Source organism: Bufo gargarizans, chromosome 1, assembly GCF_014858855.1.
Source record: "Bufo gargarizans isolate SCDJY-AF-19 chromosome 1, ASM1485885v1, whole genome shotgun sequence".
Lineage (NCBI taxonomy): Eukaryota > Metazoa > Chordata > Amphibia > Anura > Bufonidae > Bufo > Bufo gargarizans.
This window is the reverse complement of record NC_058080.1, coordinates 124,735,559-124,759,428: the sequence shown is the minus strand read 5'-3', so window position 1 is coordinate 124,759,428 and position 23,870 is coordinate 124,735,559. Positions and strand designations below refer to the sequence as shown.

Sequence of the window (23,870 nt, the reverse complement as noted above, 5' to 3'; positions counted from 1 at the left end):
TGGTGGGCCTGGTTGAATCCTTGCTATGGGGCCCTTACTTCTCTATGTACGCCACTACCTATGGATCTTCCAGTTTTCGGTATCTGGTTGCAATAACTAGTGAATGAAATTCCATTTTTCACTTTTGTGACAGGGCAAAAAAATATCTTTGCCAATAAAAATAAACAAATGACAAGTACAAAATAAGAAAACCCAAGAATTTATTTCCATTTTACACAGTTATACAGAGTAGTAGTTTCTGAAAAAATTCTGAAAAAACGAAATACAACTAAATGACAATAATGTATAATATAAAAATGCAAATACATTCCAAACTTGGGTATAAAAATATCATTTGGCAATTAAATACGAGCATATACATTTTGTATGGACACACACTGATTAGGTAGTAAGAATAAAGGTATGATAAAGATTTCATCATTACATAGTGTACATTATTGCAAGGTAAGGGTTTTAGGAGAATGGTTATACTGCACTGAGTGAATACTGCTAATATTGTGTTCATGTAACATCTATCGGCATGTATCAATGCATGATTACTCAAAGAAGAAGCACATAGAAGACACATAGGAGGTGGTGGACCCACAGGCACACAATGCCCAATCTGGGTCAGCTTAACATTTGGGATGATGTGTGGCTATGGATTTTCCATATGGTGGCGTGTAATGTCATTATTATGTGTGCATTACGCTGTATATAGCTGAAATGCCCTTACTGAGGGTCTGTATATTTTGGTTCATTTTTCTTTTTTTAAATGTTGGATAAGCTTTATGTGTTTTTATTAGGTTTGTGATTAAAAGTTTTTTCTGGGAGTTAAATACTGATGGCCTGTGCTCAGAACAGGTATTCAATAAATGATCAGTGGGTGTCCGACTCCCAGCACCCCTGTCTATCAGCAGTTTGAAAAGGCTGTTGCGCTTTGGTCTCCTCACAGCATACCAAACACAGCTCCAAGGTCATGTGACCACTGGTCTAGGAAGATGCTGCGGCAGGGGTGCCAGGGGTCAAGCCCCCAATGATCGTATATAGATGGCCTATCCTGAGCATAGGCCATCAATATTAAATTCTCAGAAAATAACTATATTAAATAAAACAATGGTAATAATATGTCCTTATTATGTATTCAAAATATGGTCCCTGACCCACAAAATCACAGACTCTGTAACATACTATCCCTATGTTCTGGATTGTTATTGGATACCTATTCAGTTCATTTTTACAAGAAGTGCTCAACTTACAGAGTACAGTGTTCTAGGTTTCTATTAGAGACTATAATAAAATTCCATCTCTGAAGGCGAGGCAGAGTCACAATAGCAGTAGGGAAGAATTGTTTCATGTTCAGTTTTATCACCATTTTCAACATACTGTACCTGCATGTCATCAGTAAATGGAAATGCCCACACACTGAAAAGCTGTACAGGCCTAGTTCAGTTCTCAGCTAAGGGTAGGCTAAATTGTATCTATTGAAGGCTAAAGGTCTAAACTTTACTCTAAAATTATTTATCCTATGAATTTAATTTAGGCTAAGTTCATGCTTCAGTTATTTGGTCAGTTATTTCCATCAGTTAGGGCACATGCACCCAATCGCAGGGTTTTGTGGTCCGTAAATTGAGGATCCTGGCCGTGTGCATTACTCATTTTGCAGAACGGGAAGGGCTGACCCCTAATAGAACAGTTCTATCCTTGTCTGTAATGCGAACAATAATAGGACATGTACTATTTTTTTGCGGAATGGCCATGCGGACATACGGACACGAAACGCACACTCCTTTCCGTTTTTTTAAACCCCAATTCAAGTGAATGGTTTGGCATACAGGCCGCAAAAAAACGTAGTGGACGAGGGAAAATTTGTGCAGCCTTGCTGGCTATAGCTGGGGCACTCCTGCTGCAAAAACTGCAGACATATCCAGCAGCCTTGGTTTCTTACAAAAGACGGGAACTCACTTCTATATGATGGCAGTCAAAAGTCAGACACCACCTATCTTTCTATAAAATTCTTAAAGGGGATGTCTAAGATTTTGATATTGATAGCCTATTCTCAGGATAGACCATCAGTAACAGATTGGCAGGGTCTGACAACCTACATTCCCAACGATTTGCAGTTTTGTTCAGAAGTCATCACCAGAACTACACAGCTCTGTCCATTATGTAGTGGATGGAGGTGGTAACTGGAGCACTGTTCCCACTGATGTGAATTGGAGCAACACTCTGCAGTTACCAACTTCATCCACTACTCTATAAACAGAGCTGTACATTTCCAGTCCCAACATCTGGCATTGGAGCCACCTCAAAACAGCTGATTAGCTGGGGTGCGAGACCTCCACCGATCTGATATTGATGACTTCTCCTGAAGAAAGACCATCAATATCAAAATCCTGGACAACCCCTTTAATGTTGGATTGATCACAGCATTTCAATTAAAACTTATTCCCTAAGCCCAGGATAGAGGATAAGCGTTTGACTGTCCAACTGCTGTGGGCCCCCCCTATGATCTCAAGAACAGTGCCCCTGTTTGAATGCAGTACTGAAGAAAGAAGAAAAGTCCAGAAACCAGCGCTTTCCACAAACGATGGCGTTTATTCAAGATCATACAGTAAAATCAGTCCAATAACAAAAACAATCCCTTCTTCAGATACCGATATATCATATGTCCTTTTCTGAAGGGTTTGTTTCCTCAAAACGTGTACTTAGACTGATTTTACTGTATGATCTTACAGTCTTAGTTCATGGAAAGCGCTGGTCCCTGGATTCTTCTTCTTTCTTTATTGCAGTCTACACGTCTGGCTATCCAACTGGTTTTCATCCCTGGTGTTGGTCCTTGAATTCCAGCAGCAAACCTACAGAAGGCTCTCATCTTCTTACACGTGTGTTCAGTTGTTGTGGCTTACCTCATGACACTTTTTTCATCCAGTGTCCCTCTCTCCTCCTTCCGCTTATTACAGGTGTTTAAATGGAGTAGTGGACACGCCTGAGCACTGTCACTTCATTCAACTTTATTAGGTCGCGAAAGATTTCCAAGTGCTTGTACTTCATCATCTCTAGCAGTCCCATGCAGGTGAATGAAGCGGTGGACATGCATGTGTGTCTGCTGCTCAGTTCAGAGGAACACAGGCCCATTCTAGTACTTGATGGGCCCCCGTGGTCAGACGCCCGCCTATCAGACACATCCCTTATCCTATGGAAAGAGGATAAGTTCTTGTGATGGGACAACCCCTTTAAGTGTCTAAGATTACCTTTCCTAACCCTGAAAACTGGCATATTAGTTATATCTTAACATTTCCTAAATTATCTAACAATTAAATGGTTCCTGGACTCATTTGTGTCAGAAACACATTAGCAAGTGTGATTGCATGAGACAATTTCTACAATAATGTCACAATTACGGTATAGTTGGGTACATTACATCAGTGTGCTGATATAAAAATAGAATCCGATTATACACATTATAAATTAAAACTGTATATAACACTATAATACATTGCGTGTATGTTTGTGCTTTCTACAACATTTTAAAGTGCATTCCATGTAATATGCATTACTTTACATTATTATTCAGGGTCCATTCAAATACAAGCAAAACATTTCCATTACCGTTTTTCATTACAGTCACCGACGATTTCATCATTGCCTGTATTAGTGTTGAGTGAATTGAAGCCAAATTAATTGACTTTGATCCAAATGTCAGGAAAAATTTGATTCGCCATGAAGCCGTATTTCCTCATGCTTCGTTGGTAATGGCAGTGAAAAAAAATAAAAAACATACTCACCTCATTAATTGGCTTGCAGAGAGGCCGTTGCGGCCATCTTGATTGAAAATACAGAGTGAAATCTCACGCGGGGTGAATTGTGACGTCACAGATTTTGTCCGGTGTATTCAGTCAAGATGGCCGCGACGGCTTCTCCACGAGCGAATGGATTAGGTGAGTAGGTTTGTTTAGTTTTTTTTACCGGATTAACCCCTGAAAGCCCAAAATTGTAGCATCATATGCCTCGATCAGCGATGAAATCTCCATTTAAAGGGTTTAATGATAGGAGGGGTGGCGCGATCGCCTTTCCCCGTCATTGCGCCTACTACATACAAAGGAATGCATTTTGTGACTGACAAAGTAATTTGGCACAAATCAAATTTCCTTGTGAAATTTTGCGCAGCAGCCGAATGGAATTTCTCATAAGTTCGCTCAACACTAATCATTATTAATGGCTGCACTTTAACCTGTAAAACACATTTATAGAACAAAACAGTGCCATTGTCGTGCCAGTTCTCCGAGTGTAAGGCACTCATGTCAGAAAATGAATTATTATAAGACATGTCCGCATGAGCTACTCCTAGATCATGTTCAGACAAGGCATCCATATTCCTTATAAATCAGTGGGATATGTAATGTAAAATTCATTATGACCCGATCCCCTCATTCAGCTCCCATTTTTGCTGTGATGCACTGATTGACGGTCATTTTCCCCTATATTTCATAATTTAAGGATAGTTGAAAAATGTTAAAGGTGTTTGAGTATCTTGTAAGTGCTGCTCTTAAAGGAGATTCAGGTTATAGAAAGTTACTCCCTATCCACAGGATAGAGAATAACTATCAAATCACTGGGATCCCTACTGTTCACGAGAATGGAGGCCCCGTACTTCATGGAGCTCCCTGAAATGGACAGAGTGACTGGTCAGAAAACGCTCGCTTCCACTCTATTCATTTCTATGGGAACCCTGGGGATAGCCGAGCACTGTACGCGGCTATCTCTGGTGGTCCCATACTAATAAATGGAAGCACCTTTTTCCGACCAGCAGCTCTGTCCATTTCAGCGGGGCTCCATGGACCCCATTCTCATGATTGGTGGAGGTCCCAGCAGTAGATCCCCTTACTGATCTGTTGATAGGGAATAACTTTATTTTTATTTTTTAAACATTGAGTTTTTATTAAAGTTTTCAGCAGGTTTACAGTCATAAGAGAAAATAACTTTCCATAACCTGAATATCCCTTTAAGGCTTCTTTCACACGACCATATGGCTTTTTCAATGTTTAGCATTCCGTTTTTCACGGATCCGTTGTTCCATTGTTTGTTTGTTTTCCGTTCTGTTTCCATTTCTGTACCGTTTTTCCGTATGGCATATACAGTATACAGTAATTACATAGAAAAGATTGGGCTGGAGATAACATTTTCAATGGATGGTTCCCCAAAAACGAAACGGTTACAGAAGACATACGGATGTATTTCCGTATGGGTTCCGTTTTTTTGTTGCAGACCGATTGACTTAAATGGAGCCACGGAACGTGATTTGCAGGTAATAATAGGATATACGGAAATACGGAAATGGAATGCATACGAAGTACATTCCGTTTTTCTTTTTGTGGAACCATTGAAATGAATGGTTCCGTATACGGACTGTATACTGAACGCAAAAAACGTCCCCTAAACGGAAAAAAAACAATGTTTGTGTGAAAGAGCCCTAACTTTGATGGTCAGTATCAGCCTGTTCAAATAGTAGGCCTGCAAAGTATATACCTACATTTGAGGGAATCTTTCCATAGCCAGAATTTCAGATCACATGTAATGTATGAAAGATAGGTCTGATCACTCTGGACATGTCTGATTTTGCACACGCTTGCATTCCACCAAGAAATAAGAGTTTTGGAGCACCTTTGCTTATAACTCAGTTGTGCCATTCCTTAGAACTTATGAACAAATTAAGAACTGGATGTTACCCTTCTCCTTGTCAATGGGGTGTGCTGGACACTGGCAGCAATAAACCTCCAACTGGTAACACTCAGCTGTCAATTTATTCATAGGATTTTAGTAGGAATAACCGAGGAACAACTCAGCATAGGATTATGAGAAAAGATTCTCAGGAAAATAAAACTCTTATCTAAAACAGACATGTCAGGAGTGGTGACAGGTCTTCTTTAAATAAATGATCGTTTCTCCAATATCTGAGATGTCTTCAGGCCCAGTGCATCTGGCCATGTTGGACTACATCATTACAAACTGTAGACTGGGCAATTCTGTAGACATAAAAACTGCCCGATGTATTAAAGTCTCCATATAAAACATGTTCTCCATCCCAAGCAATAATTGTCATGCTTTAGGGAGCACTTTGCTATGCACCGTATGACCTCTAAAGCCCTAGAGGTCTCGCTGGACCCACTACCGCATATGCAAGGACAGAAGACTATTGCCTGCTGCTATATTTCGTTTTATGGAGGTAATGAAGCTCCTCTCTCTATCGGTAGGGGCACTCAAGATACTCATCTGGTACTATATGATGTAAATTTGCGTAGAGGGTGAACACAAGCTATAAAACAGGATAAGAAGAGACGTGCTCCATGATATTACAGATATTACAATTTTCGGACTCAGAAGCACTTAATATAGTTGCAAGGAGCAGACATGTATAAATTGTAGGAAGTTTCCTGCAGCGTACTGCAGATTTGCCATGAAATTCATTCAATGCATTGCAAATGGTGAAATCCACTGTGAACATCTGCAAGATGGCTTAAAAGGTACAAAACCACACTTCCTATTGCTCCTTATTAAGACGGCACTGGGAATTTTCTCCGTGAATTCGGTGGATTTCTCTGAAAAGATTTTGGTTGATACTGTGAACCTTTACAGAAGAAAAAAAAAGTTATTAAAGCACCCAATGCAAATAGTCAGTCCTCAGTTCTTCACAATGCTTACAGTATTTTAGATTTGTAGATCAATTAGTTGATTAAAGGGTTATTCCCATCTAGACATGTATGGCCTATGCACTGGATATACCATAAATGTCCAATAGGTGCCTGTCCCATCTCTGAAGAACTGGACCACAACGCAGGATGCAGTGAATGGAGAGAAGGATGTGCATGCATGCTTGTCTCCATTCCCCTCTATAGGCCTTCTGAAAATCGATGCGCAAGCGCGCTTAGCTATTTTTGGAAGTCCCATAGCAGTGTACATGTGCAGCCTGTGACATGATATGAGACCAAAGAACCTAACTCTGGTTCTTCGCTACTATCCAGAATATTTTTTGGAGGTTTGGAACGGCTGCCATTATTACACCTGATGAGCTGAAATCACTGCATCACCTGAACATGCAGATAGCCAGGAGCTTTCCTGATTTCCCAGATGCTTGTCAATCCTTTAATCCTTCAGGAGGTAGTCTACCATACATAATAGGATTTACACTGCAGCCTTTTAATTAAGGACCTGAAATGTGGCTAGTAGTTAAAGCTGTTGTCCCATCTCACCATTTCCATGGCTGAGATAGGACTATGCTCTGGCCAGGGGAGACAACCAAGCGACCCGCACTCCACTGTTTCCATATCTCCCATAGGAGAGTTCCAAGCCATTTCCATAACTCTGGCCACCATGACCGGCGCTTAGTCCAATCTGATCATGGAAATGGCGAGATAGGACAATCCCTTTAATATGAGAAGCCAATACCGCACCAACCAATAGGTGGGATTAGACTCCATGTCACTTGCAGAAGCTATGAACATGGGTTATGTAGATGAGGAACTACTGTAGACTGCTTCTCTGCCCTTTGTGATTGCTTTTTAAGGCTTCACCATAGTGTAAGGTCAGGGTTTCGAAAAAAGTCTCATACTTTTTTTTTTAAGGGTCCCATATGTATGAAAAGTAGATTGGTAAGCACTGACAGAGTGTTCTGGCAATTATATACAAACTATGCTTCGCTGTTTTCCTTTTTGCCAATAGCAGATAAACTTGTACTTTCCAACAGAGAAGCTGTATCCTGCAGTGACATATTCTACAGGTTGGACACAAATTGCTATACAGTGCTGGATACATCATGTTATCCCAAAATGGAATTGTAACCCAACTCATTATAGAAAGATAGGTTCTACCCTGTCAATAAAGCAGAGCTCTTATCAAATCTGCATGAAGGACAAGGACAACAGTATAAAGTCCATGCTGATAATTAACAGTGCAAAATATCATTAACGGGAAAATACATCTCATGTAAATGTGCTGATTGTATGTAACATGGAGCTAAAACACAAGAGAAGCAGACGGTGTGCATTATCATTCTGAATATGACATGCGAGGGCTGCTAGAATTGCGACTAGAGATGGGTGAAGTTCTCTAAAATTTGATTCGGCTGCTTCACCGAATAAAAAAAAAATATTTGCTTTGTCATGAAGCGCATTTCTTTGTAAATTGCGGGTGCAATGACAGGGAACGGCGATTGCACCGCCCCCCAGTCATTGAACCCCTTAGGTGCCGAATTCATTGCTGATCTTGGCATCTGAGATCCATATTAAAGCATTTTAGTGTTTGCTAATTGAGATAAATTATTTTTTATCATATTTACCATTTGAGCACAAAGAGGCCGCCGTGGCCATCTTGCTTGAAGATCCAGCGCGAAATCTCGCACTGCGTGTAATGATGTCATTGTGTCAGCCAGCGTGGTGACATCATACTTCCCACTAGATATCAGGCAGGATCTTCAAGCAAGATGGCCATGGCGGCCTCTTAGTTCTCAAATGGATGAGGAAAGTCAGATTTTTTTTTATATTTTGACTGCAATTTCAGGGAAAATCGATCTGTTACCACGAAGCACGTGGAAATTCAGCTTTGCTGCGAATTGAATTTTTCCTGAAATTCGGATTGAAGTCCATTTTCTCAACACTAATTATTACCCATTAGAAAAATGCTTTGTACGGGCAGCCTGCTTGGTGATCTGCCCAACCTGCGGCCCTCCAGCTGTTGCAAAGCTCCAACTCCCAGCATGCCTGGACGGACTATAGCTATCAGCCTACAGCAGGGCATGGTGGGAGTTGTAGTTTTACAACAGCAGCTGGAGGGCCGCAGGTTGAGCATTATAAGATGTTGAAGACTCGTGAGTTGAAGGAAGGAGGGATGCTCATTATCTCTAATAATTTGTAGGAGTCGCCCCCCAAACAGTGGCTTGTAATCTCTCAGGCTCCCTAGGTTGTTGTTTTTTTCATGCAGATATTATTGTGCGCTAATGACCAGTGATTTCCTGGGTAACTGAAACATTGCACCCAGGGCACATCCATATCACCAGCAATTATGGCTCGGCTAAGGTCCATATCAGTAACAGCTGGCTCCTGGTTCAGGATTGTGTAACATGCACTTTACACTACAGTTAACAATGAAGTATTGGACTTTACACCGGTACAATGTTACATTCTAAATGTGGATTTTTTTCCAGAAAATAAAAACAATTCTTTGGTGTTTGAGTTGTGCTTACAAATAATGCGGCTTTTACATGCAGCAATCAAAGCTTTCCTTCCAGACAACTGCCTGCTCATCAGTGGAGGTAAAGACATGCATTTACATGAGGATGGGTGATGGCTACTGCTCCTCATACAGCTGTTTCTGGGCAAAAAGTGCTTTTTAGACAGTACGATCTGCTGCCCGGGAACAATGATTGTAGGGACCGCATGAGAGATTGTTTCAATAGTTCATCGGGCGATCTGCAGCACCTTCAGACGAGCCTATTATCAGAAACAAGCATTCATAGGAATGCTCGTCCCCGATAATCTGCCCAACAATCAGGCAGTGTAAACCTGCCTTAAAGGGGTTCTGTCACTTCAGCAAGTGGCATTTATCCTGTAGAGAAAGTTTAATGCAAACCATTTACTAATGTACTGTGATTTTCCATATTTCTTCCTTTGCTGGCTGGATTCATTTTTCCATCACATTATACACTGCTCATTTCCATGGTTGTGACCACCCTGCAATTCATTGGCGGTGGCTGTGCTTGCACACTATAAGAAAAAGCACCACCATTTCTGGTGGCAGGGGGGACAGTGGGAGCTCACGTAGGCTGGTGCTTTTTCCTATTGTGTGCAAGCACGACGACCACTGATGGATTGCAGGGTGGTCCTATCCATGGATACGAGCAGTGTATAATGTGATGGAAAAATAAATCAAGCCAGCAAAGGAAGCAGTATGGACAATAACCATACATTAGTAAGTGCCTTGTAGTAACTTTATCTACATGATAAATGCCATTTGCTAAATTAAGACAACCCCTTTAAGGGTTGTATGACACGTGGCATATTGTTTTCCAGTGTTTTGTTACAAGCAGATGTTAATGCAGAACTGGATGCAGATTAACCACAGATTTGCTGCAGATTTTACTCTATGCAACGCGAAGGATGAAATCTGAAATCCAAGTAAGTGGCCGCAAAAAGGTTTCATGGGTCAATCCACTCTGGTTTAAAATGAAATGACTGGTTGAAATACATTCCTGTTCTTCCCATTATGGTCATGTCACTAAAGTGTTAAACCATATGTTCCATAGAATCCTCTTTTGTCTTTAGTGCTTAAAGAGACCTATTGTTTGAATCACATTTTATGCTAAACATTTTTTAATATATCTATATTTTTTTAATATCTCTATATTTATCTACATGAATAAAAACTTACATAATCCCAATTTTCACACTGGCCACTAGGCCTAAAACATGTTAAGACTTCCTGTCTTTTGAGAGCAGCTATATGGGCCATAGACACAATGAACAGGTGGGGAGTGGGGACCCCATTGACTTCTATGAGAGAGTTTTCTAGGCATGCTCTGTGACCTGTGCAGAGGTCAGGAGAGAGCTGATAAGCTGTGATATCACCTATTGTGAGCGGTGGATCCTGTCTTATTTATACAGAGATATTAGGCTCCTTTCACATGACCGTTTCTCCTTTCCGTTCTCCGGCTCCGTTGAGGAGCAGGAGAACAGAAAGGACGGACTCTGCAGATAACTGAGACCTGACTGAGCGTAATGGAGCCTAAAAATTGATGTTCCAGAATTTTATGGGGAATGCAAGTAGTTACTAAAACAGACATGTCAGGATAGGAACTTTTTAGAGAAGTTTTCTGAGATAATAAAAAATCTGAGATTTTGAATTATGTTAGACATTCCCCTTTAAAGGGAATGTATCATCAGGAAATGACCAAGTAAGACTGCATGCAGGACTTTTGTCTCCGCTCAAAAATCATATTCTGAGCGGACACCGAACGGACCCCATTATAGTCTATGGGGTCGTTAGGCTCTGTTACGCTCAGTTAGGTCTCAGTTATCTGCAGAATCCGTCCCTTCCGTTCTCCTGCTCCTCAACGGAGCTTGAGAACGGAAAGGAGAAACGGTGATGTGAAAGGAGCCTTACTTGGTCATTTCCTGATGATACATTCCGTTTAAAGGGGAATGTCTTACATAATTTAAAAATCTTGGACAAGCCCTGCAATTGGTTAAAATAAAAATACTCACTCCTTTCATCCAGCACCACTCAGATTTTTAATTATCTCAGAAAACCTCTCTAAAAAGTTCCTGTCCTGACATGTCTGTTTTAGTAACTACTTGCATTCCCCATAAAATAATGGAACATCAATTCTTATGACATCGTTTTGAACCATTTCTCTATTATTACCGCGTAAAATTATGAATGAATTACTAGCAGTTTGTGTAACGGATCTCCTGGCACGCCGACTGGGTACCTCCGTTGATGGATGCTCCTAGCGCTTCCCGAAGACTCCTTGTCTTTGATGCAATCAACAAAATACAATTACCAAAACACAATAGGCTCTGCCTGTGATACAATTACCAAACATAATGGGCTAACTTAATCACTCACAGGCAGATTACACAAATTTTTCCCCAAAACACAGAAACCACCTCAAAACCCCACATATCCCCATAATTTATACATCCATGGATAGCACTGATCTGGGTGAACAACATATACAAAAATCACACAGATCCGAGCAGGGGTTCCCGAATTCCATGGAAGTCACATATGGCCGACCGCAAGCATGGCTTTCCTGCCCAAAACAGTTCCACAGATTTAGGCTGTGCGGCCGGTCTGTCTTCTCCTTCAAAGTTAGTATATGGGCCATAGTCCTGAGGCAAGAGGCTGGCAAACAGGCCCCTCCAAAACCCAGTGGCGAGGTTAGTTTCGCCACAGTTTGCAATAGAGGTCTGAGTGTTACCAGCAGCAGTAACTGAATAATATCAGACTGTGCATAGACACCCCCCCCCCCCCCCCCCCCCTCCACACACACACATTTCCAACTGCTAGCAATTCATTCATATCTTCTAGAAGGATTAAAAGAGGAATGGCATAATTTAGAATTTTGTGAAACAATGTTCTAGAATTATTATTACATTGGGATGCTAATTCTTAAGAGGTGACAGTCTCCTTTAAAAAAAAAGGTTAAAATCAGTTGTGGTCCTCTTTATAATCAAAAGAAGTAAAACATTAATCTGGAGATATGAGATGGTTTCTTACTTGTCAGGAAAGAATGTCCAGTCCATGTGTGATTAGCAAAATCCAATGGAGTAAAAGATCTTCTGTGAGATGTCTCTGACTGATATAAACATAATGGTTATGTAATATCTACTGTAAATACAGACTTATTGGTAATAATCAATAGATAATATTGCTATTTTAACTCACTGCATGTACAGCATGGTTCACCAATTACACACAATATAAACATATCAGAAGACATGGATGATCTAAAAACTAAAGGATACAGTAAAAGCAGGACAGCTTTATGCAGTCACGTAACAATACAGAGGACCTGTTGTATTTTCCACCCCATAAGACGCACTTTTTTTCCTCCAAAGTGGGGGAAAATGTAACTGCATCTTATGGTGCAAATACTAATGAGAGCTTCCTTTATGAAGCGCTCATTAGTACCATAGGACTGGGAAGCGGTGAATGCAGCACTCCCCGGGCTCTGCACTCACCGCTTCCTGGTCCTCTGCCGTCAGCTGTGCTGTGGAAGAAGATAAAGCACTGGAGGTGAGGAGCGGTGGCGTCTGGAGCAGAAGAGGTAAGTGGATTTTTTTTATTTTCTGTCATCTATGGCATGGGGGACTGATCTGATACTGTGGGAAGATATGAGGATGGGGCTGATTTAAGGCTGGGAGGCTGATCTGAGGCAGGTTGCTGATCTAAGGCTGGGGGCTGATCTGAGGCTGGGCGCTGATCTATGGCATGGGGGCTGATCTAAGGCTGGGGAATGATCTGAGGCATGGGGGCTGATCTGAGGCATGGGGGGCTGATCTGAGGTATGGGGGGCTAATCTGAGGTCTAAATAAGAAGACTTATTTATATTAGGGCTCTTATCTGAGGTCTCATTGGGGGTCAGTCACATTGGAATCTGAGCTGAGAGCTGACTGTGGGTCTGATCTGAGGTCTTATTGAGGGTCTGATCTGAGATCTGATTGAGGGTCTTATTACCATTGGGGGTCTGATTGGGGCTGTGAGCTGAGGTCTAATGAAAAATATATTTGTCTTATTGTCCGCCTCTAAAACCTAGGTGCGTCTTATGGGCGAAAAATACGGTACTTGTATTCCCCATGAAATGACAATTCTGCAACAACTTTTCTCATAGCTCTGTATTATGTCATTCACCTATTATTCTTCCTGACTATTTATGAATAAACTGACAACCAATTGTTACCATTCTCACTGTCAAAGTAGCGTGTCCTAACTCTGGCACGGTCATCACTGATTGGACAGTGTCAGAATATGTAGCTACATAATTGGAGAATACATCAAATCATTTTGAGGTTACATTGCCCTGCCTGTCGTGCTCTGCGAGTACAGTCCAGGATGGGCAATGTAACCTCCAAATTATTTGATTAGGGATGCTGAAGTGGTGATTGCTGTGACAATGGCTCGCAGCTTTAATGATAGCAAAGCTGACTAAAATAGCTAGTGTCAATACATCACTGCTTGACAGGCAATGACTGGGACAAGGGTCTGCAGTCCTTTAATAGCATAGCTGAAAAAAATTAGTTGCTGCTAAACTCTTCATATAAAAAGTCTACTTTCACATCTGCCTTTTTGCTGGATCCATCAGGGGTTCAGCAAAAACGCATCTGGTCAATAATCCAACCGTCTGCATCCGTTCAGAACGGATCTGGTTGTATTATCTCCCAAATGAACAAGACGGATACAGCATTAAATCCACTGTAAGTAAATGGGCGGCGAATCAGGTTTTTTTCCGGCATCATTGACTTACATTGTGTTTCATGCCGGATCCATCTTGATCAGAATCCCATGACGCACACAAAAACGCCGCTTGCAGAGGTTTTGTCTCCGTTATGGGAACGCAACAAAACGGCACAGAATGCATTCTGGTGCATTCCATTCCATACAGTTCAGTTTTGTCCCCATTGACAATGAATGGGACAAAACGGAACCATTTTCCTCCTCCCGTTTTGAGATCCTATGACGGATCTCAATACCGATAAGGAAAACGCAAATGTGAAAGTACACTTAGCAACAATAGCTTACAGTGATCACTTCTAGGATACTTCATAAGCAGTTGAATGCAATAACTATAACTAAATTGGATGACTGACAGAGGACATTATTATTAGTGTTGGGCGAGCATTGTGGAGGTTCGGCCAAACACCACGTGTGCTCGAGTGCGATGCTCTAGTCCAGTGTTTCCCAGCCAGTGTGCCTCCAGCTGTTGCAAAACTACAACTCCCAGCATGCCTGGACAGCATTTGGCTGTGCGGGCATGCTGGGAGTTGTAGTTTTGTAACACCTGGAGGCACACTGGTTGGGAAACAACTGCTCTAGTCAGTGTATTTAAATGTAATTTAGCATCTATTTCTGAAAAGTTCCTGCTGGCATTTGAACTCCCAACCCCTTGTAGTATTTATTTTTATTTTTAGTAATGACACATTTATTTTGTGCCATACATTTTTTAAAATACATAAATAAAATCTTCAATTTCTGAAATTCCAACCTTATACATTAGAGGCAAGTATGTTAACCACTACACTATAGAACCACATGTTAACCTGCACATAAAATATAAAATAAGTCTTCTGCTGAATAGGAATACTCAGTACATCAGAAACTACTATGACGTTATTCTGACACAATTTAACATTCAGCTTTATAGCTGAGTTGATAAGGTCCTTGTCTTTAAAGTACAAGGTTGGGAGTTCAAATCCTGGCAGAAACATTTCAGAAATAGAGATTAAATTTCTATATTTTATATATTTTTTTGTAATTGTAAAAAAATTTGGATGAATGCATAATATGTGGGAAACTACTACTGATGTTTTTAGCCATAATATATTTACATATATTATTATAAATGTAGAATATATAATATATTATAATATATGTAAATATATTATGGCTAAAAACATATATATATACAGTATATATATATATCCAAAGGATGGCAGGGCAGCACTCCTGACTTCAAGTGATGCAAATGATTCAGGTGCGAGCGTTTTCCCCTGGGTCCTGGGGTCCAAACAGAATCTAAATAGATGTAACGCAGCACTCCTTAAATAAACACATGTTGATACAGGCAACGTTTCATCTCTCTCACAGAGCCATTATCAAGCCAAGTTGTATTTTTTCACTTTTTATCTAGGGAGTGCTGCGTTACATTTATTTGGATTATATATATATATATATATATATATATATATATATATATATATAATGTGTGTTGCCTTTCCCAGTTGTTTGTCATTAGGCATGAGGGAGACTCCTGTTTGTCCTTCCCTTTGGAGGAACAGGAAGACTCAGTCCTGACATTAGTTCCAGGGTCCTATAGGGTGAGATAGGATTCTAGGTATCCGGTGTATGAAGTTGCCTACCTTTGGGGCCTGTTCATACTGGTATTCTGTCAGGACTGGAGTTAGGGTTTTCTCTAGGAGGTGTCCATCTTCCTTCCCTAGTTTCCAGGCCTTATTCCAGTATCCCCTTTCCCTCTTATGCTCGGTGTGGTGTTTTCCTCCCACACACGAGCGTGGCAACAGCATGCAATTCTACATTTAGTGAATGTGTGACTGCCTAAGGCCCCTCAGCTGTTTAAAAGGTATTGACTTCAGTATTTTATTGCTCTAGTGATTCTAACATTTTATTTTTTTTAATTAAAGAGCTTTGCAAATACTTTTTAAGAGAAATATCAGGACACGCAATTTTTTAAGTACAATTTAAAGAACCATAATGAAAGCTGTTTACTGGAAGAAACGTTTATAGGTAAGAAAAAAAAAAAAGTAAAACTATACAAAAAGGGCAGGTTCTCATTCACGTTATGGAATTCCGTTATAGGATTCCGTTATAACAGAGTTATAGCAGAATATAACAGAATTTTAGGACAGAATGCAAAATGGAACCCATTAAGAGTCATTTCGTTTTTATCTGCCCTAATACATGTCTACCTGGAAAATTAACAGTTCCATTTGGTTCCTTTATACATGACAGAAAAAATAGTCCTGTCCTAAAATTCCGTTATATTCTGTTATAACAGAACTTATAATGGAATTCCATAATGTGAATGTGAACCCGCCCTAAGCTGGTATGACTCACTTTTTCCAGCCCCATTTTGCACTGAGACCACTGCACTGTACACTGCTTAGATGCTAAAAACGTTTACATTGGCCCAGAATCCACCAGATAATCTCTAATGAGCGTTCATAGGAGTGCTCGTTAGTGATTATCTGGTGGTGTAAAGGTACCCAATTTGCATAATTAATGCGGCCACTAAAATAGTCATTTGCCGGAAGCAGATCGTGCTGTGAAGACAGCCTTTGCTGCTGGCAAACAACTTGTCTGTATAGAGAGGAGCGATATCATTAGTGATCACTCCTCCCCATACTGTGGAGGAGATCGCTACATGTATCCTCCACTGACAAGTAGGCGAGTCCCGACAATGGCCTACAAATTTGGCCAGTGTAAATGGGCCTTTAAAATATTAATGTCCTAATCCAAATTAGCTGAACTGATAAATTCAAAAAAGTAAATATCAATATTGCAAAAATATATTTAACCCCTTCAGGACGCTGCCATTTTTCACCTCAAGGACCAGGCCATTTTTTGCAAATCTGACACTGTGTTACTTTATGTGGTGATAACTTTAAAACGCTTTTACTTATCCAAGCCATTCTGAGATTGTTTTCTCATCACATATTGTACTTCATGACAGTGATAAATCTGAGTCAAAATATTTCATTTTTATTTTAGAAAAATTTGCAACTTTACAAATTTAAATTTCTCTACTTTTAAAATAGATATGAATACCTATTAAAATAGTAATTACTTTACATTTCCCATATGTCTACTTCATGTTTGTATCATTTTGTAAATTACATTTTCTTTTTTGGGACGTTAGAAAGCTTAGAAATTTTGAAGCAAATCTTAACATTTTTAGGAAAATTTCCAAAAGCCAATTTTTTAAGGACCAGTTTAGTTATGAAATCAGTTTGTGGGGCTTACATATTAGAAACCACCCATAAATCACCCCATTTTAGAAACTGTCTACACCCCTCAAGCTATTCAAAACTGATTTTACAAACTTAGTTAACCCTTTAGATGCCCCACAAGAATTAATGGATTTCACTTTTTTTTTAGCAGATTTAGCATTTTTATAAATTTTTCCTGCAACACAGCCAAACAAAACTCAAAATCTATTATCCTGATTCTGGAGTTTACAGAAACACCCCAAATGTGCTTAAAAACTGATGTATGGGCGCACAGCAGTCTTCAGAGTGGAAGGAGCACCATATGGCTTTTGGAGAGCGGATTTAGCTGGAATGGTAATTGGGAACTATGTAGCATATGAAGACACCCTGAGGTGGCCCTACAGTGGAAACCCCCAAAAAGTGACCCCATTTTGGAAACCTCACCCCTCAAGGAATCTTTCAAGGTGTGTAGGAAGCACTTTGACCTCAAAGGTATTTCATAGAATTAGGAAACACTTGGCAGTGAAAATGAAAAATTGCAATTTTTTCAAGAAATTTTTTATTTACACCCACATTTTTCACTTTCCCAAAGGGTAACAGGACAAAATGCACCCCACATTTTGCTCCCCATTTCCCCCAAAATATGGCAACACCCCATATGTGCTCAAAAAATGATGTATGGATGCACAGCAAGGCTCTAGAGGCAAACAGCAAAATATTGATTTTGCTGGCTTGAATTAGCAGACATGGATTTTAGGTGCAATATCGCATAAAACAAAATTATGAGGTCCCCAGAAATTAAAAACCCCAAGAAGTGACCCCATTTTGGAAAGTTCACCCCCGTACAAACATTGTAAGTGGTGGAAAGGGTACTTTTCAGCAAACGGGTATCTCACAGAAAGCAGAAACTCATGTCAAGGGATTTAAAAGCACATGGCTGTGAACATGAAAAATTACTAGCAGACTCCAATTTTTCACTTTCACAAGGGGTTAAAGGAGAAAATGCACCCTAGTATGTGTTCCCCCATTTTCTCCCCATTCAGGAAACACCCCATATGTGCTTTTACCCTGCTGTATGGGCGCCACAGCAGGCAAACAGCAAAATATGATTTTGCAGGCAGGCCTGAATTGGCAGACATGGATTTTAGATGCCATGTCGCATTTAAAGGGAACCTGTCACCTCTACTATGCTACCCTCAATGAGCGTTTCTAAATGTTCATTGTGTTACCCTAAACATATAAATTACACTTTTAATTTCATTTGCAGACAAATTCAATAAGTATTATGCATTTTTGTACTTCCCACCTTTTATGCAAATGAACATAAACGAGTCATATCTTACTTGTGTGACCAGAGAAGAGTCATATTTTCAAGCTCTGACTCATCTCAGGGTAATTTGCATACGCATCAAATAGTTTTTTTTACACAATAAAAGCACACAGAGCTATGGGGACTGGGTATTGCGGATGTGCTAGCGGTGATCTAGCAACCCATGTCCTCCGCTCTATACACAAAATCCCGGTGACAGATTCCCTTAAAAAAATTCCTGAGGTCCCAAGAAATTAAAACCCCCCAAAAGTGACCCCATTTTGGAAAGTGCAAACCCGTACGAGCATTTTAAAGGCTGGAAAGGGCACTTTTGACCTAACAGGTGTTTCACAGAAATGAATATGTAGTGGTTGGTGAAAAGTGGATATGTAAGCTATGTGGACTAAATCAGAGATATAAGGTGGTAAAACTACAGGGTACATCATGGATGAAATTAAATGAATACTCCATGGATGTGTGGTAGATTTTAAAACAATCCTGCATGCACAGGCCAGGTTTTCCAGTGCAGGTTTAACAGTGGTAAATGGTCTTTCCTTATCCCCCGATTCCCCCCTGGCGTGCCTCAAGTGCTGTTAACTTAAATTACCTAATGGCACTGGCACTAGTGAGGAGGACGCAGCCGCAGACACATGGGGTCCGAGACCATCTTCATCCCAGCATGCACTGGGACCTTACGTGATGTCAGACACACATCGTTAGCCGGCGTGATGATGATGTATGAGCGCAACTGGGCATTACGCAAAGTCCTGCCTCTCTGGCCTCCGGAGGACACGGAAGCGGTGAGTGAGACGCTTAATTTCACTCCCGCTCTGTGATCATGTGATGTAACGATTACTCGATGCAGGGAAACTGCATCGATGAATTTTTTGACTCTATTTAATCGAGTTATTCGAATAATCATTGCAGCCCTACTGGAAAGGCACCATCAATGCAGAAAAATATATTCAGGTTCTAGAACAACATATGCTCCCATCCAGACGTCATCTCTTTCAGGGAAGACCCTGCATTTTTCAACAAGATAATGCCAGACCACATTCTGCATCAATCACAACATCATGGCTGCGTAGGAGAAGGATCCGGGTACTGAAATGGCCAGTCTGCAGTCCAGATCTTTCACCTATAGAGAACATTTGGCGCATCATAAAGAGGTAGGTGCAACAAAGAAGGCCCAAGACGATTGAACAGTTAGAGGCCTGTATTAGACAAGAATGGGAGAGCATTCCTATTTCTAAACCTGAGAAACTGGTCTCCTCGGTCCCCAGACGTCTGTTGAGTGTTGTAAGAAGAAGGGGAGATGCCACACAGTGGTGAAAATGGCCTTGTTCCAACTTTTTGGGGATTTGTTGACACCATGAAATTCTGATTCAACATATTTTTCCCTTAAAATGGTACATTTTCTCAGTTTAAACTTTTGTTCCGTGATTTATGTTCTATTCTGAATAAAATATTAGAAGTTGGCACCTCCACATCATTGCATTCAGTTGTTATTCACGATTTGTATAGTGTCCCAACTTTTTTGTAATCCGGTTTGTATATATATATATATATATATATATATATATATATTATTTTTTTATATATATTTCTTTATTAAGGTTATAAAATTACATAGTTTTTCATAGCACAATAATTTCCTTATTTCCTTTTCCCCCTTCTTTTCTTTCTTCTCTTTTCCCTTTCCTCCCGCCGCCCCATACATCCGTATACAAATGTATTATTCCATATAGCATGTTTAATTTTTTTCCCTCCCAAACATCCTTGCTTGCTGCTCACCTTCCCCTAGAAGGGGAAAAAAAATAATATAAAAGACGAAGAAAAAAAAAAAAGTTTCTCTCCCTCTCCTCTCCCCCCCTCCGACCATTTCTTATCTCAGCCATTTATGCCAAAACAAAGTTTTTTCTTGTGGGAAATTAGATGGAATTCTTCTATAGCAAGTGACACTCTAGTGGAGGTCACCCAATTCGCAACCGTAGGTGCCGCTCTATCTCCCCAAAGTTGAATGATAGTTTTCCTAGCTTGGAATAGTAGTTTGGCTGCTATGTCTCGCTGTTGGAAATTACCTATTTTATCCGTAGCTCTAAGAATACATATCTCAAAATTTCTGGGGACTTTAAAGGAGTGATACTCCTCTATTCGCATGATCACCTTCTCCCAGTAATCTTGGATAACAGTGCACGTCCAGTAATATATAAATATATCTATATATATCTATATATATATATATATATATAACTATATGAAAAAATATATATATCTGCACAGTAAACTGAGCAGACCGGTCAGAAAAATGTATGATTCTGAACAGCGCTCAGCAGGTGCAGAACGCACGCACACACACAGATATTATGTGTGTGCAAAAATCTACACTAACACTAACTAAAATGTATTTCTATGTAACACTAAATATATTTTTTCACCCAAAAAAAGAAAACAGAGCACAAAAGCGACCAGTAAAAATGTTTTACTTATTGGTGCTCAGAGTTGCAGAACACACACAAGCTGATGTTTGGTCCAGACACTGCAGTATAAAAATTTATTACAGATGCAAAAAAAGAACACTAGCTAAAAATTTACTTATATATAAGCTTTTAACTATTACTTCTTAAAAAAAAAACGGACTAATCAGCGCTTGGCGTTCACAGCTCGCACACAGAAAAAGTGGTGCAGAGCAGGAAAAAAAGAAAAAGCCAGATAAAAGTGACAAAAAAAAGTCACAATTTGTTTGCCGTAGGCAAAATCAGACTTGGGGGGGGGGGGGGGGGGGGGAATAGGGACAGGGATTAGGGCTTGGGGGGGGGGGGGGATTAGGGATCTGGAACTGCTGGAAAAAAATAAGAGAAACCAATGCAGTAGATGTTCCAGATGTTGTTCTTATTTTTACAGGTTGAAGTAAGCTGTGGTGGTGAGCCACAAGTCCCAGCAAGCAGATACAGCACAGAGGGGCACAGGCCCACTCTGAGTGCAGTCTCCAGATAGAATGGCTGCATGCAGAGGGATTATTCCAGTTCCCTCTGCTGCTGTAGCGCTACCATTGGCTGGAGTGTTGTTGCAGCCAATCGCAGCGCTGGCAACGGACGCCAAACACTGGAGTCCCCTGCCTGGTTCAGTAGTGGTCATCTCCACATGACACATGAACCCCCCTGCAGCTCCATACTGCTTTCGGCACTGCGATGTGCCAGTCTTCATTGACCGGCCAATCGCAGCGCTTGGAGCTGCAGTGGGGCAGAAATACGTTGTGCTGCCCTTACCTGGCATGGATGCCTGCTGGTGAAAGCAGCCATCGCGCCCCGGCAGACCTTAAGTCTTGTCCAGCTGCGCCGTACATGTACGGGTTAAAGTGCCTCTGTCATCATGACCAACCCTATTGATCCAGGAATACAGCCTGGTAGGATTGATAATGCTGAAAAACATTAGACCTTTATTATGAATATCTGTGACCCCATTGCTAATAAAAACACAGTTTTATTTATATGCTACAGCAGCAAGGGTCTGGCCAAAGCCCTCCGAGCACTAACTTTTTACACCCATATAAGAAATTTAAGGGATGAAACATTACTTTGAAAAAACATATATATTTGGCAAATAAGTTTTAAAATATTAGGCAACATTGCAGATGGAGGATACAATATTGGAATTATAATATGTTATGACATGTTTTTAGTAGGGTCTTCTGGAAGCTCAGTGAACTTCAGAGAGATACATTGCACTTCACAGATCTTGTGGAAACACAAGATTATGTTACGTATGCAAATAGAGCACTCAGACAATCAACCTAAAATAACATGAAATATTGTAAAAAAAATATATATTCCATTTGCCCTACATTATATGGTCCCTGTAATTCCAAGCTTAAAAGACTTACCCTAAAGGTGTGTGTTGTATTGGGTCTTGAAAACTGTTCTATTACAACTGTTTTCTCCCGCAGGGGTCGGCGTCCTGTGGTATCAGGTACTGCACTAGATACCCGGCTGTGTGGTTGCTTCGTTCTGTTCTGTTGGGTGAGACATACGGAATTAGAGCTGTCCCCTAACAGAAGTGGCTAAACAAGAATAGTATTTCTCAAAGATTAGAAATTGCATTCAGCATGATGACTTTTAATATTGAACATATGCCCCAGCACAATCGCATAAGTCAACCCATTGACTTCCACTGAAAAGAAAAATGTGCCCTGCACGGTATACCTCAACTGGCCTTTATAATCCGTGTGCAAGTCAAATGCAATGACATATTAATATAGGAAGGTCCCAGAGGGTTCATGATGGGCCAAAGAGCCCAAATATTTGTTACACATTGTGGTTATGCAGTGAATCACGGCAAAACCATGACGAAACTGAGAGTGTTGTGAAGGCACAAACATATTGAAGACTGTAGACGGAGAATACTTTTAAAGGGGTTCTGTGTGGTCTCTGTTTTGTGTTAGACCTAGGTTTAGAGTAAGAGTTGTTGGGGTGAGGGACATGAGTTCTGAGGATTGCTTGGGACGTAGCTGGAGTCTCCAAGGCACATACATTCTAGGTACAACCATTACCATACGTGTGCAGTTCCTATTACTTTAGAAAGACCTACACAGATAAGGTCACAAAGCCATATCTGTGCAGGTCCTAAAACCTGAAAGCAAAGGTGCAAGAATCCACTGAGTAAGAGTGGAAGCTGCTGTATGTCAGTGCCTGTGGTGTGTTGTAGTTTAGGAGCTCTGTATTTAAAGGGTCTAAATTTATTTAGGGAGCCAGTGTCTGCATTTATTTTGGGGGTTCTGGTCTGGGAACTATAATTGTTTAGGAGGTTTTGGGTGTGTATTTGCTTGGATGTTCAGTCTGGGGTCTAATTTTATTCTGTAGTCTTATCTGAGGTCTGCATGAATGTAGCATTTTGTTCTGGACTCTGAATTAAGTTAGGATTTGTTCCAGGGCTGAATTCATTTTCGGGTCTAGGTTGTGCTCTAAATTTATTTGTGATGCTGTGGAGGCTAGGGATGGCAGCAGAAGTGAGGAGTCAAATATGTCTTGGCATTGAATTCAGCAGTTTTCAGGAGAAGATGTCAGAGCGATCTGGGCCGGATTGAGAATAAAGTAAAAAGAACATCTACAATCAGTTAAAATGTCAACTATAAAAAAAATATATATACAAAAAGTCTGTGTGTAGCCTAGGATTGATTCACAAATGGGACTACCATTCCCCTAGCAAAGAGGATGTGTCCCCACAGAGTTTGAAAAATTTCAGTAATGATTGGAGAGTGGGAATGGTAACCTACAGAAGTTAATGCTAAAACAGAAAGGAGGCAATTTCTATAGACACGGTATTGCTGGGGAAGGTAGAAGGGCATATTTGAGGAACAGCTCATG

At 40.5% G+C, this 23,870-nt stretch overlaps 1 protein-coding gene across 5 annotated transcripts in view; it reads right to left on the bottom strand.

The window, feature by feature from the left end:
• Positions 1-229: 229 nt before the first annotated feature.
• FAM149A (family with sequence similarity 149 member A) overlaps positions 230-23,870 on the bottom strand; it is a 201,731-nt gene continuing 178,090 nt past the window's right edge. For 3 of the 5 annotated variants that reach the window (XM_044297878.1, XM_044297869.1, XM_044297897.1), the window contains 3 exons: positions 22,391-22,519; positions 12,253-12,331; positions 5,343-6,607 (listed from right to left, as the gene is read on the bottom strand). In XM_044297878.1, coding sequence (XP_044153813.1) covers positions 6,534-6,607; positions 12,253-12,331; positions 22,391-22,519 — 282 coding nt within the window. In that variant the 3' untranslated portion in view covers positions 5,343-6,533. Of the gene's footprint in view, positions 4,461-5,342; positions 6,608-12,252; positions 12,332-22,390; positions 22,520-23,870 lie in introns of those variants that run through there. The other 2 variants (XR_006390399.1, XM_044297889.1) reach the window with 2 other exon arrangements.